Source organism: Budorcas taxicolor, chromosome 17 (genome assembly GCF_023091745.1).
Source record: "Budorcas taxicolor isolate Tak-1 chromosome 17, Takin1.1, whole genome shotgun sequence".
Lineage (NCBI taxonomy): Eukaryota > Metazoa > Chordata > Mammalia > Artiodactyla > Bovidae > Budorcas > Budorcas taxicolor.
This window is the reverse complement of record NC_068926.1, coordinates 45067368-45081949: the sequence shown is the minus strand read 5'-3', so window position 1 is coordinate 45081949 and position 14582 is coordinate 45067368. Positions and strand designations below refer to the sequence as shown.

The 14582-nt window shown below is 55.2% G+C and overlaps 1 protein-coding gene across 1 annotated transcript in view; it reads right to left on the bottom strand.

Annotated features, from left to right (window-relative positions):
• Positions 1 to 666: 666 nt before the first annotated feature.
• GALNT9 (polypeptide N-acetylgalactosaminyltransferase 9) overlaps positions 667 to 14582 on the bottom strand; it is a 118582-nt gene continuing 104666 nt past the window's right edge. The window contains exons 7-11 of the mRNA XM_052654841.1: positions 11649 to 11834; positions 9666 to 9803; positions 8089 to 8184; positions 1963 to 2130; positions 667 to 813 (exon numbers count right to left, since the gene is read on the bottom strand). Coding sequence (XP_052510801.1) covers positions 667 to 813; positions 1963 to 2130; positions 8089 to 8184; positions 9666 to 9803; positions 11649 to 11834 — 735 coding nt within the window. The remainder of the gene's footprint in view (positions 814 to 1962; positions 2131 to 8088; positions 8185 to 9665; positions 9804 to 11648; positions 11835 to 14582) is intronic.

Here is a 14582-nt window from a genome sequence, read left to right as displayed (position 1 = left end):
AGGCGCCTGACCCTGGGTTAGCCGCTAGAACAGGGATCCCTCCCTGGACTGCTGACTAGCTCCTGTGGACGAGACATCAGGTGTGTATGTTTAATTGCTCTTTCCTGGACCAAAGCAGTCACAGCCGCCTTCTCACCCAGCGCTGCCCTTGGGGTTGTCTTTGATGTCACCACAGCTACTGCTGCCCCGCTCCCCTCACCAGTCAGGGTTTAGGTGGAGATAGTCACAGGGGCAGCCCCACCCAGGGCTGGAGACATCGGGAGCTCAGAGTTCACAGGGGGCTATTTCTGCCTGGGAGATGGACAGGGGCTCAGCACATGCAGAAGAAGTGGCCGTGGGCGGCTGGACAGGAATACCGTAGAAAAGGCACGTGATCTGGAGCTGGAGTTGGCTGTCAGCTGATGCGCTCAGGCAGAGCCGCCAGCTGAGGGAGGTCCGTGCTCCTGGAGGGGGGCTGGTCCTGGCATCGGCCTGCAGAGCACAGGGAGGTCCCTAGGTCTCAGGTGACAGGGCCCGCCAGCAGCCACGGAGAAGTCAGTACCCAAGGTGGTGCAGGCATGACCAAGGCCCTCTGGGTTTGAGTGGTGGGTTGAGTGGGAGGGCTCCACACCTGCCCCAGGTCCTCGGACTCTTCATTGGGGTGCGGGCGCAGGGTGAGGCTGGGGGTCAGTGCCGCCCCGGCTTGATCCAGTTTCTGATGGTCCATTTCTGTCCTGAGCACCTCTGCACCACCAGGCGGAGCCCAAAGTTGGCATCCTTGGACATCTCCACCTCCAGGCACCGGCCCGTGTCTCTGCTCACAATGGGGCCACCCTGCGAGGGAGGGAGACCCAGTGAGCCCATGGGTCCCATCCCGAGAGCTTCCTGGAAGTGGGGGTGATGCCAAGGCCACCTGAGGGTCAGGTCCTGCCTCTTCCCAGCCCTCTTGTCTCCCATCCCTCTGTCCCCACTGACCATCTGCCCTCCAACACTGCCTCCCAACAGCCACCTCTCTTCTCCTGGGGTCCCAGGAATGATCAAAACAATGGACTCCAGGGCCCTTGAGATGGGTGTTCCCCCCAATATGCCCCCCTGACCCCTGGCAGGTCCGATTTGCCCATTGGCCACCTCTGCAGGCTCTCTGGTCCTTCCAACATCAAGGGCTCTGGCCTAAACCTGAGGATCCAAGGCTTGTATTCTGTTCTCTGTTCTCCAGAGGTCCTTTCCATGCACTGTGGACCTCAGTGTCCTGGCCCCAAACCCAGCCTCCTGGGGACCCTGATTTCATTGACTCTGCGTGACACAGTGACAGCTCATTCCTGCTGTAATGGGAGCCCCCAGAGAGCACTGTGCACATGTCTGTCCCAGGGTCTCCTGCTTGGGAGGAGTTGGGTCAATCTCAACAAATCTCTGGGGCTTCCCAGGTAGAAGTAGTGGTAACGAATCCACCTGGCAATGCAGGAGATTTATGAGAAGCAGGAGCAGGTTCGATCTCTGGGTTGGGAAGATCCCCTGGAGGAGGGCCAGGCAACTCACTCCAGTATTCTTGCCTGGAGAATCCCATGGATAGGGGAGTCTGGCAGGCTACAATCCATGGGGTCGCAAAGAGTCAACAGGACTAAAGCAACTTAGCACACTTGCCCTGAACAAATCTCTGGGCAAGTCCAGTTCGGTCCCACTCAATCAGCAGCTGGGGCACTCAGAATCCACCCGTTCTGGCGAAACCCTTCCCCCTCACCCCTCCAGGAAGCTGGAGGAGTAGGCAGTGTGGGGCAGCGAGGCCCTGAGGAGGCAGCCAGGGTGCTGGGACCAGCCCAGCCCTTCCCTGACCGCGCCTGCCGGCAGATCCCCTAACGTCTGTGGAGGGGGTTCATGTGGGAACAGCTGATCCAGCCCCCCTGGACCTTTAAGTTCGGCCCCCACTGCCCTCAGCTCCCCCCACGGGCTGGCCCAGAGACCCAGGGGTCCCAGCGGCCCGCTGACCTGGGTGAAGTCCCACAGCCGCTGCGCGGGCCGGGCCACATCTTCGCACTTCTTCAGGGCGGGCGTGCGGCCCCTGCCGTCATCCACCAGGCACTTGGAGTCAGGCAGGAAAGCGGTGGAGCCCAGGGGGCCCAGCTGCAGCAGGCCCTCGGCGCTGTACCGCACCAGCTGGGGAGAGGCCATGAGAGCGGGGTGCATGGGCACAAGGTGGCCCTGCGCGGGGCTGGGCCCTAGGCCCTGAAGGGGGTGGGCGGGGCATCATGGGCGGAGCGTGGTGGGCGGGGTCAGCCCAGTCACCAGGGCCAACCTTCCTGGGGAAGGGCTGGCCCTCCAAGGAGAGCCCTGAGCCCCGGGATGCAGGGGAGACCCGCGTCTGGTGGCCCCACGCCCCCAGCCCCGTTGCTTCTGCAAATCCCCCCAGGAGGACCGCCTCAGACCTCTTCCCCTGAGCTCCGTGCAGACCCCACCCTCCGTGGGGCCTGCCCTTCAGCCTCGGAGAAAGAGGGTTCCACGGTTGCGCAGCCCACCCGTCTCCCCTTGAACCACAAGCAGCCCCAAGTTTATGATCCCAGGTCACTTTTTTTGCCAAACACCAGGTAAGCAACATCTGTGTCCTAATGAGGAAACCAGTGCTCCAGATTCCTCCGCGCCTGGGCTGTGTGGCTTTGGGCAAGTCACGTAACCTCTCTGTGCCTCGGTTTCCTCATGTGTGAGCAGATAATGACAGTGCCTGCCTGGCAGGGCTACCGTGAGGACCCTAGGGCACCGCACGCAGAGCGCGCCGAGCACACAGAAGTCACTGGGCTTCCCTCCTCGCCTTTCTCTTGACTGCTTTCACATAAGAGCGTGTGGGCGCACACATACACACACACACACTGCTGTATTTTCCAGTACAATCTGATAGAACACCACCGCCCCGGCACCTTCACATGGCCCGGCGACTCTGACACCCCCGTCAAGCGTGAAGCCCACGCTTTCTTCCAAGTCCTCCTGCAAGGGGTCGGGGCCGGGGAGGGGGGGGGGCGGTGTGTGAACATCGCAGAAATGGTGCCACTAACTCTGGGGCAAGGTGTCGACATTCAGGACACCTCCCGCATCTCCATGTACCCTGCTGATGGGATGGCTGCTCAGCCCAGCAGGGTGGGGGTGGAGTCTACGTGGGGAGGGCCCGAGACCCCAGAGCAGCCAGCCGACCGCAGCTCAGAGGGGGCCCCGCCAGCCTGCCAGGTTCCCGGGGCGATGCTGTGCAGATGACTGGCCCTACTGCAGATTTATGACCAAAGTGGTCCTTTCAGGTCATTTTGTCTGGGGACAGGTGATCACAGATACGCTCATGCCACTTCTCTGTTAACTTTCTGACCCTGAAGAGGTTTGAATCTAGGACCTGAAGCCCATGAAATGTCCAGCATGAGCTCCAAGTGGGCTACCTGTAGCTTCAGCCTTGCAGGTAAGGACTCAGCGGAGCCAAGCATGGTCAGTGCTCAGGAGGGCCAGCAGGGGTGGGGGGTGAAGCTGATGGCCCATCCCTGTGCCCATGGAGGACTTGACAGCCGGAGGGTCTGGTCAGGAGGCTGCTCTGCACTAAGGAGGAGTCTCCACTCCTGTGCCTCTGGCCAGCGGCTCCCCTGGCCCTGCCTCAGACGCCCAGCTGGGGGAGCAAACCAGGCTGAGAAGGGCATGGGTGACTATAGGGCATCGCTGCTGGCTTGTGGGGAAGCCATATACTTTTTAGAGATGCATCCTCAGGAAGCATCAACTCTGGTATCTCACCCTCAGACTACTTGGGCTCTCCTGAGAGCTGGTTGGTCACAATTCCCCAGTAGAAGGGATGAGGGAGAGGATTTCAATAATCCAGACTTGTGTGTGAATGGGCCAGTCATTGAGCACTAGCTGGGAGTGGGTTAAGTGATGTTTATCAAACTGCCAGTCAGGCAAGAATTAGGCACCTATTGTGTGCTCAATACGGTGCTGGGTCTAATGTGACTGAAGTTGCCAGACAGGAGTCCAAAAGCTCAGAGTCCAGGCCAGGACAGCAAAAGTTTCACAGGCACTTGTCTTGGTCCACAGAGGGATGAAGGCAACTTACAAAAACAAACAACAAAAAACAAACCCTGCAATATAACAAAACAAAGCACTGAAGAAATAAAGTCAAAGGGAAAATAGGGAGCAGAAAGATATGTTATTCCAGGAAGGAGAGTAGTAAACAAACTGTATGGAAATGGGCAGGATATTAGCTGCTAAACGGGTAGATTCAGAAGAGAAGAGGGGCTTCCCAGGTGGCTCAGTGCATGAGACGCAGGAGACATGGATTCGATCCCTGGGTCAGGAAGATTCCCCTGGAGGAGGAAACAGCAACCCACTCCAGTATTCTTGCCTGGAAAATCCCACAGACAGAGGAGCCTGGTGGGTGACAGTCCACAGGACTGCAAAGAATTGGACACACCTGAGTGACTGAGCACGCACCTGATGTATGCAGAGGTGAAAGGACTCAACGTCTGCAATATGCTTTAAAGTGACTCAGAAAAAGTAGATGATACAAACACAGCCCAGTCTGAACACCATTGCATCTGGATCAGGGGTGGAAAACCGTGTCTGTGAAGGGCAGGGAGCAAGCAAGCGTGCTCTGTGGACACTGTCGCATGTTCTTTTTCTTCTTTTCCCTCCATAAACATTTAAAAAGCTAAAAACTGTTCTTTGACTGGCAGGCTGCTGTTTGCTGATCCCATGAGTGTGTGGTTGGTCATCTTAAGACTTTTCTACTTTTCTGGATGTTTGAAAATTATCAGAATAAAACCTTACGAGTTAAAGGAAGGGCCTTTAAATGACCCCCAGGCTATCGAGTCTAGCCTGGGAGGGCTCCCGTGCCCATGTGGAGGTGGACACACCTGCCCTATGTCCTTCTCAGGCATACTGGTCAAACCAGTACAGTGGACAGAGGACAGAGGGCTGGGCCCTACCATGAAGGGTCCATGCCTTTGTCTGTGCCCACTAGCTGAAGACTGTTGACTAACCATCTGCAGGTGTGAAGATTTTGGTCCAAGACTGGATTTCTTTATGGTCATTGTTATAGGCTGTATATTGTCATCCTGCTTATTTAACTTATATGCAGAATACATCATGCAAAATGCCAAGCTGGATGAAGCACAAGCTGGAATCAAGGTTTCCAGGAGAAATACAATAACCTCAGATATGCAGATGACACCACCTTTATGACAGAAAGCAAAGAGGAACTAAAGAGCCTCTTGATGAAAGTGAAACAGCAGAATGAAAAAGCTGGCTTAAACTCAACATTAAAAAAATGAAGTTCATGGCTTCAGTCCCATCACTTCATGGCAAATAGATGGGGAAAGAATGGAAACAGTGACAGACTGCTTTTTCTTGGGTTCCAAAATCACTGCAGATGGTGAATGCAGCCATGAAATTAAAAGACACTTGCTCCGTGAAAGAAAAGCTATGACAAACCCAGATAGCATATTGAAAAGCAGAGAGAGGGACTTCCCTGATGGTCCAGTGGCTAAGACTCCAAGCTCCCAATGCAAGGGGCCTGGGTTTGATCCCTGGTCATGGAACTAGATCCCACAAGTCTCATCTAAGACCTGATGCAGGCAAATAAATAAATATTTAAAAAAGAAAAAAGAAAAACAGAGACACTACTTTGCCGGCAAAGGGTCATCTAGTCAAAGCTATGGTTTTATCAGTAGTCATGTATGGATGTGAGAGTTGGACCATAAGGAAGGCTGAGTGCTGAAGGATTGATGCTTTTGAAGTGTGGTGTTGGAGAAGATTCTGGAGAGTCCCTTGGACTACAAGGAGATCAAACCAGTCAATCCTAAAGGAGACCAGTCCTGAATATTCATTAGAAGGACGGACGCTGAAGCTGAAGCTCCAATATTTTGGCCACCTGATGCAAAGAGCTGACTCATTAGAAAAGACCCTGATGCTGGGACACATTGAACGCAGGAGGAGAAGGGGACGAGAGAGGACAAGATGGCTGGATGGTATCACCAACTCACTGGACATGAGTTGGGCAAGCTGTGGGAGATGGTGAAGGACAGGGATGCCTGGCATGCTGCAATCCATGGGGTCGAAAAGAGTTGGACACGACTGAGTGACTGAACAATTGTTATAGGCTGAACTGTGGCCCCCCCAAAGTCATGTTGAAGTCCTAACCCCCCAGTACCTGTGGTTATGACCTCATTTGGAAACATGGTCATTGCTGAAGCGCTCTAGGGAAGATGAGGTCACACTGGGCTTGTTGTGGGTTAGTTGCTAGGTGGTGTCCAACTCTTTTCAACCCCATGTACTATAGCCCTTCAGGCTCCTCTGTCCATGGGATTTCCCAGGCAAGAATACTGGACTGTGTTGCCATTTCCTGCTCCAGGGGATCTTCCTGACCCAGGGATCGAACCTGGGTCTGCTGCATTGGCAGGTGGATTCTTTACCACTGAGCCACCTGGGAAGCCCCATACTGGGTTAGGGTGGCCCTAATCCAACATGACTGGTGTCCTGATAAGGAGAGAAGACATAGACACGGGAGAAAGGAGGGGGAAGATGAAGATACAGGCCATACAACCCATGTGCCAATGAAGGCAGAGACTGGAGGAAGTGACGACAAGAAAAGAACTCCAAGGGCCACCAGAGGCAGAGGGGAATGTCCCTAGAGCCTCGGGAGGAGCACAACACTGCTCATACCTGAATTTCAGATTTCCGGTCTTCAGAGCTGACAGAATAATGAACATTTGTCACTTAAACCAGTGCCCAGTTGGCTGTACTTCATCACAGTGGCCCCAGGACACTAACACAGCTGGGGATTGGGGTTTGGGGGCATAGCTTGTCCCCCTTAATATTTTAACAGGCTTCATGGAGACCAAACAGACTGAAGCTGTTTGCAAAGGAGAAATTACTGTGGGTGTGTCTGGCTTGCTGTCGACACAGGTCCATCAGATCTCTCTGTGGGGCTCGGCCACATGGGATGGCCTCCCCCATCCACCTGTCTCCACCTCCACTCCATTTCCGGCAGCAGCGAGGCCCCTTCTGCTGGCTGCCCCAGGGTCCCCATGTGGAGCGGGCTTCCCTGGGGAATTGAGCAGGGTCGCTGGAACACCAACCCCTCACCCAGCCATGCGAGTCCCTGCCCCAAACAGCTCGAGGCCGGCCCTGCACTGCTTCTCTCCACAGCAGGGCTCAGTGGGAAATGACCACGTCCACCTGTCACCTTGTGTTGCTTCCCCTCGAGGGGGCAGACAAACAGAGCCTGTCCAAAGACACCCCACAAGACATGGCCCCTCACTTAGGGTCTATGCCAGCCAGAGGACTCTCCTCCCGTGTCTGATGGGCCCAGCAAAGTGGATTTCTTTCTGGAGGCCACAATAGCATCTCGATGGGCCATATGTCATCCGGGGTCCTGTGAGGAGGTGGCAGGATGGGAGGAAGAGAGGTGTGCTCTGTTGTCATTATAGGTTCAGGGGTCCCTCCCATCCGCAAAGCACCCCTGGGCAGCTGCATGGACACGTCAGCATCCATGGATGTCCTAGAGCACAGATTCAGAGAGCTTCGAGGGGGCCAAGTGTCATTTCGGGAGTTAATTTTAAAGAACACTCAACACCCATTGAGAAAAAGCATTTCTCCTACAAGCTGTCCCATACCCCTGAACCCACTGATTCCACCAGCCTGGAGTCTGCACACCTGTACCCACCAACTCCACTGGCCTGGGTTCTGGACACTGGCATGGATGTTTTTAAAGCCCTCCAGGTGACTCTGAGCTGCAGCATGGTTTGGCAGGTGTTCAGCTCTAAGAACTGGTGGTTAATGTGATACTTCCTGGGTTTTGTCTACCCTGTGGCTACTGTTTATTTTACCCTCATTTTCCACTTCAGTCCACACAGCAGCCTGAGAAGTAGGTACCATGATCATCCCATCCAACGGATGGGGAAACTGAGGCATGGATGTTAGGTGATTTGCTCAAGGCCTGTTTGGCACCAAAGCTCTTGCTCTTAATTTATCTGGGGCCTGAACTCAGCCACTGTGGCATCAGGACACCTCAGCCAGCCTGACCCTGTTCCCTGGGTGCTACTTCTGGCTGTGGTCTGGGCTGTGGTCCCTGAGAGACATCACCATCCTCCCTACCTGGGAGGACATCCCGTGGCAGGGGTACAGGATGGCGCGGTCATCGTCCTCTGCTCCTTGGTCTAAGCAGTAGCCGCTGGCTTTGCTGTTTCTCACCTACGACCAGAAGCCAAAGGAGAAGCCCCATCACAAGGGGCTAAAGGAGGCTAGAAGGGCTTTACTCACCCGTCCCCTGCCCAGGGCCAGTGGTCTCAGGAAGGGGTAGTCCTCCCAGGATGAGAGGGGACGAGGGAGGGGAGCATGGCGCTCTGGCCAGTGGGCTGGCTGAGGACTGTCTGGCTCCTGTGAATGGCCTCCCCGAGTTCAGGCCTTTGACTGTATGACTGCAGCTCTTCCCCTTAACAGTGGTAGGGTTGATGAAGGGTGGGTGTTTCTATTCCCACAGTCCCCGTCTGGGCCTGCCTAGAGGCTTGCGTGGCTGATAGATGCAAGAGATGCCTGTGTGCAGCTCTGAGCCTCGGGACTCCTGCAGCTCCAACTCTGCCCAACCCTGACTCCACCCTGAGAGCAAGTCGGGCTGCCCTGCTGGGGGTAACAGACAGGGGAAAGGAGGTCTGTACCCCAGCACAGACCAGGGCAGGAACACATTGCTCTTCCCGGCTTTAAGGAGAGGTGGGTATGGCCATGTATGTGGGGGCCGGGGAAGACAGGAGGGTCTTCCCACAGCTGGTGCCTCTCCTGGTGAGTCTCTGGGTTCTTCCGTTGTGCTCTCAACATGCAGGCATTGGCGGCACACGAACAAGGCGGTGCATGTGACCACCTCCATGGCAGGCCTTTGCATGTGTCTGCTCATGTTCACATGTCATTTTGTCTTGGCAACCAGTATTTGTAACGTGCAGAGCAGGCTCGATGGATGGGGTCTGTGTACATAGGGGAAGATGTATGGGGTAGCTTTTTGTATGTATGTATGTGAGCAAAACTGTGTGCAAATGTGTACTTTTGTGTCTGTGTACACTTAGATGTACATGCTTGCTTAGTAGCTCAGTCATGTTCGGCTCTTTGCAACCACATGGATGTAGCCCACTAGGCTCCTCTGTCCATGGGGATTGTCCAGGCAAGAATACTGGAGTGGGTTGCCATGCCCTCCTCCAGGGGATCTTCCTAACCCAGGGATCGAACCCAGATCTTCCACATTGCGGGCAGATTCTTTACTGTCTGAGTCTCCAGGGAAGCCCAAGAATATTGGTATGGGTAGCCTATCTTTTCTCCAGGGAATCTCCCCAACCCAGGAATCAAACTGGGGTCTCCTGCATTGCAGGTGAATTCTTTACCAGCTAAGCTACCAGGGAAGCCCGCAGACTTACACATGTATATGCGATTGCATGGATCCACGCATGTGCGTGTGGGCACATATAAGCACATGTGTGCGGCACATGTACACATACACACACACGTGTCTCCGAATCTACTTTGTGAACCACGGTGGCAGGCATGCGTGTGCGTCCATGCAGCTCTTACACTGGCGTGTGAGTGTGCCTGTGTGCTCTGCCGGCTGCTGTCCATGGAAGTTCGCACAGGGACAGGCCAGGGAGCTGGGAGGCGGGGTGCGGGGTGCCAGCCATCCGCGGAGGCGGTACCTCTCCGTACGTGAGGGTGTCGTTGTACGTCCTCATCTCCGGGTACACGTTGTCCAGGTACCACTTGAAGCTGCGGCACTTCAGCCTCTGGCGCAGGGCCAGCCGCTCGGACACGTCCCCGAAGTCCACGCCCGGGTTCTGCGAGGCCGGAAGTGAGGCAGGGCAGGTGCTGGGGTGTGCGGAGCCCTGACAACCCAGGCCACGACCCGGGGGAGGGGGGAGCTGCGGGACCCACAGGCACCCCTCCAGGAGCGTCCCCGCCCTCAGGCTTCCTTGTCTGGGAGCCTCCTGCCCTCCCAGGACCCTGCAAGGTCCAGGGCAGCAGGGCTGATGGCAAAGGCCTGCCGTCTCTGGCCTGTTTGCAGCAGGTCCCGCTGGAGACCGGCCTGGCCTTCAGTCGGCCACTGGCGGCATGTGTGGGCCTGGCTTGCTTGTCATGCCCTGCACACTCACCTGGGATGTAACTTAGAACATCCTGAGCACTGCTGTTTACCTGGGCTGGGCCAGAGGGTCTGTACTACAGGATGATTTGTGGGGGTTGCTGTGGGCATTAGCTTGACCTCTGCAGGGACCTGAGACCAAGTTGGCACACAGAGATCAGCCATGTGCACATGAGCCCCATAAACTCCAGACGCTGACCAGGGACCTTCCCTGGTTGGTGACAGCCGACATGTGCTGCTGCTGGGAGAATTCAGCACTGTCTGTTCTTTCATCATAACAAACCCCAACCCTCAAGTGACAGCTCTCCTGAGTTCTGAGTCCTTGTAGCCAAACACTGAAGCTCAGGGTGGTCTCGGAGGCCCTGGCGCTCAGTGACAGGTGGGGGATGTGGGTGGGTTGGAGGAAGCCCACTCCCTAAGCCCAGGTCCCCAAGCATTGATGCCAGCTAAGGACTGCCTGCGGGCCTGGGGAGAAGGGCAGACTCTGGACTTGGGTGCGAGCAGGCCTGGGAGATATCACCAGATGCTGGGCTGTGATCTGACTCAATTCAGACGGTTCCAGTGAAGTTGTTTAAAACACTAGGACATTTTGCACATAATGAAGATAATTGTTGCTTCTTAACTTTTTTGTTATACACACGAAGCTCTATCTTTAAGCTAAAAATCCACATATACATGTGAGCCTATATGTGTGTGTGGATCCTAATAGAAGATCCAGCTCTTTCTGTGGGTGGATGTAAAAAAAAAAACCTGTTCCCAGGACAAGTCTACCCCCAGAGACTCAAATCCTCCTGTGTCCAAGGAAGCAGCCTGTGTGTGAAGTCTGGTTCTGCAGCTGGTTGGGGTTGGGGGACAAGGAGAGCCTGTCCTCAGCACATATATACATGCCCCTGTATGTACATGCATGCACATGTACACACACACGTATGCCCAAGCCCCCTTCTCAGGCTGCCCTGCCCCCCAGGCACTGGCTTGGACCCTCTGGGTCACGCCCAGCTCCTGCTTCTGGCCAGCAGCAGCAGGCAGACCCCTGGTGGGGGCCCCCAGCATGGGTAGATCCGGCTGCAGACAGCACACATGAGAGAAGCCGCCATCCCCAGGCCCTGAGACCCTCGTGACAGGGTCCTGTGGAGGACCAAGTTACATGCCTACTCTGCCACTCATCAGCTATGCACACTCGTGTGTGCAAGGCATGGGGTCATCATATCACTGTGGACTCCTGCAGAACTGACACGAGAGGCTTCCGCAGGGCAAGGGGGATGCTTGTGCGTCCCAGGAGGGGCTGTGGTCGCCCTGGGGGAGCCCTCTCCTCAGTGCCACCGCTGCATCCTCTCAGGGGCTCGTAATATTTAGTGAAGGAGCTCTTGTGGTGGTGTAGGGGGCTGCCAACGAGCGTCACAGCTGTTGGAAACAGGCTCTCCTCGGTGAAGGGAATGATGTTTCTGAGATGGAGCTGTCCAGCTGTGCCCTTGGATGACCCTGAGGCTGTCCCCAGGTGTTGCCCCTGCCCCCGGCCCCTCCCTGCCCAGCTTGGCCAGCTTACGGTCATGGGGATGTTCCAGGCCATGTACACGTGGGACTTGAAGCCATCCATCCACACCTCGGCCGCTCGCAGGGCGTTGCGTTTGGCGTAGTAGTCGATGTCGTTGTTGTAGGGCTTCTTGGTGCGCTCGATGTGGGCCACGCGGGAGCAGGGCAGCACCTCCATGCTGCCACCACACTGCCACACCTGCAGGGCACCCGAGCGCCCTGGGTAGTGGCCCCACTCCTTCCCGACAGCCACCGGGAAGGAGCAGGACCAGGGGCCAAGGGCACCATCCCTCCCTCCCTGCACCCCCCGCCCACGGTCCCTCGGACAGGTCTTCCCTCCCTAGAGTACCAGGAGGCCTGGCTGCCTGGGCTGTTCCAGGGGAAGAGGCCAACGAGAAGCTAAGGCCTTGGGCTAGGTTCACCAAAGCCTGGGCACAGGCTTGCCTCCCCTTCTGGATTTCCTACCAAATCTCATTTCTTTTGCACATTCCACAATCTAAACAATGGAGGGATTTTTCCTGGCACCCTGGCACTTCATTATTATCCCTTTCCTGTGGCCCTCGCCCCCACTCAGCATTTGCTCCAGGCCCGGAGCCTGGCCCGAGAGGGCTCACTTAGCACCAGCAGCTGTCCTCTGAGCTGGGAAAACCAACCTATAGTCTAATTTTAAAAGAGCAGCTTCCTGTGCAAACGCCACCCAAACCACTCCAGATAACTTCAATCCAAGGGTGCACTTGCTATGCAAACAATGGCTTCAAGCACCCCAGACACAATCTCAGTCTAAAGAAAAGTCTAAAGAAACAACTGCTTCCTCTGCAAATAGGGCTGCCCAAAGTCCCTCACTGAGGCAGCCTGCATCATGACCTCCTTTCATGCCTGCTTACTTCTTGTACTGCTTCACCTCAACAAAACTCAGCCTTACTAGACATGGGCTGTGTTAGTCTAGTCTATTCTATCCCATCCTGCCTGTGCTGGTTAAACTTTTTGGGGGGGGAGTTTTTCATTTTGTATTGGGGTACAGCTGATTAACAATGTTGTGATGGTTTCAGGCGAACAGCAAAGGGACTCAGCCATACACATACAGTACTGGGGCTTCCCAGGTGGCCCTAATGGTAAAGAACCCGCCTGCCAACGTAGGAGAGGTAAGGGACACGGGTGCGACCCCAGCCCAGGGATCCATTTCCAATACAGAAATGGATCCATTCTCCCCCAAACCCTGCTCCCATGTAATGGTTAACTTTATGCGCTGCATGGTGCCCGGATATTTGGTTCAACATTACTCTGAGTGTGTCCAGGAGCATGTCTCCAGGTGAGATGAACACTTAGGTAGGTGGGCTGAGTAAAGCAGATTGCCCTCCTCAGTGTGGGTGGGTCCCGACCAATCAGTTGAAGGCCTGAGTGTACAAAAAGGCTGAGAGAGGCACAATTCTTTTTCTCTGCCTGATGGTCATCGAGCTGGGATGCTGGTCTTCTCCTGCTTTCAGGCTTAGGTTAGAAACATACCCTCGGCTCTCCTGGGCCTCCAGCTTGCCCGCTGTGGGTCTTGTGCTTCTCAGCCTCCATCACTGTGTGGGCCAAGTCCTTATCATCTCTGAAGAACCCAGACTAATACCCTACCATATCACATCCCACCCCATCCCACTGAAACATGCTAGTACCATCCACCCGGTTGATGTCACCATGAACAAGTCAGTCTGAGCAACTTGGCCCAAGCTCTCTTCAGTCAGACTGTTACCCCTAAGCCTCTTCTAATTTAGACATTTTGGAGGTGCCAGGCACATGCTCAGCACCTTACTCACTTCATCTCACTCACCCCCACCATTACCCAGGAAGGACGGGTACCACAGGCAACATTCTCCCCACTGTACAGAAGATACTGAGGGTCAGAGAGGTTAAGCCAGTCACACGAGATCACGGGATATGACCAGGCCTGACTGATCCACAGCCTCTTAATGTCAATGCTGTGCTGCCCATGCCTCCCACACACAGACACTGTCTCCTGGAAACTGTCATCTTTTATAGCTGAAACTGATGCAGACCAGTTCACAAACATTTGTCCACTCAGCCAAACACCTAAGAGCTATAGTTTCTGATCGCAGTGAGGATGAGTTTTAATTCATTTCCTGTTGCCCAGTTATTAGACATTTAAATCTTCCTCCTTCAATAGATCCTTCACTATTCAAAACAATGCTGCAATCTACATTAAAAATGCTTTCTTGGGACAAACCTTCACTGTAACTTGGCAGGGATGGGTGCTTTAAGCTAAAGCCTTGATGACAAGTATAATAGGGTGTCTCAGCCTTGAGCATGGGTTTCACTCGGCCGCTTGCTTGGCCTTCTTCAGCCTAGAAGTTCTCCCTGATGCCCAGTTTAAGTGGCACCAGCTTCCTCAAAGCCCATTTCTCACTCACAGTGACTGATGAGGAGTGGCCTGATGCCTCCGGGCTCCAGCTTGAGCATCCAGAGCCCACCTCAGGGGCCCCTGTGGAGAGGTGTGCAAAGCTGAGCCTGACACCAGTTTGAGGCCGCCCACATTTCCTGGGACCACCATAAATAAGGACCACAGACCAGGTTCGAACAACAGACACTTACGCTCTCACAGCTCCAGAGGCCCTGCTCCCTCGGGGGCCACAGCGGAGGACCCCACCTGCCTCTCCCAGCTTCCGGTGGCCGTGTCCCTCCCACTGCATGGCCTCCTCCTCTCCAGGTCTGTGTCTTGCCTTCCCTTCTCCTCTCTCTGGTAAGGACACCAGCTGTCAAATTGTCAAATTTACAGCAGTTTGGTTTAGTCACTAAGTCGTGTCCAACTCTTGCGCCCCCGTGGACTGTAGCTCACCAGGCTGCTCTGTCCATGGGATTTCCCAGGCAAGAATACTGGAGTGGGTTGTCGTTTTCTTTTCCAGGGGATCTTCCCAACCCAGGGATCAAACCTGGGTCACCTGCGGTG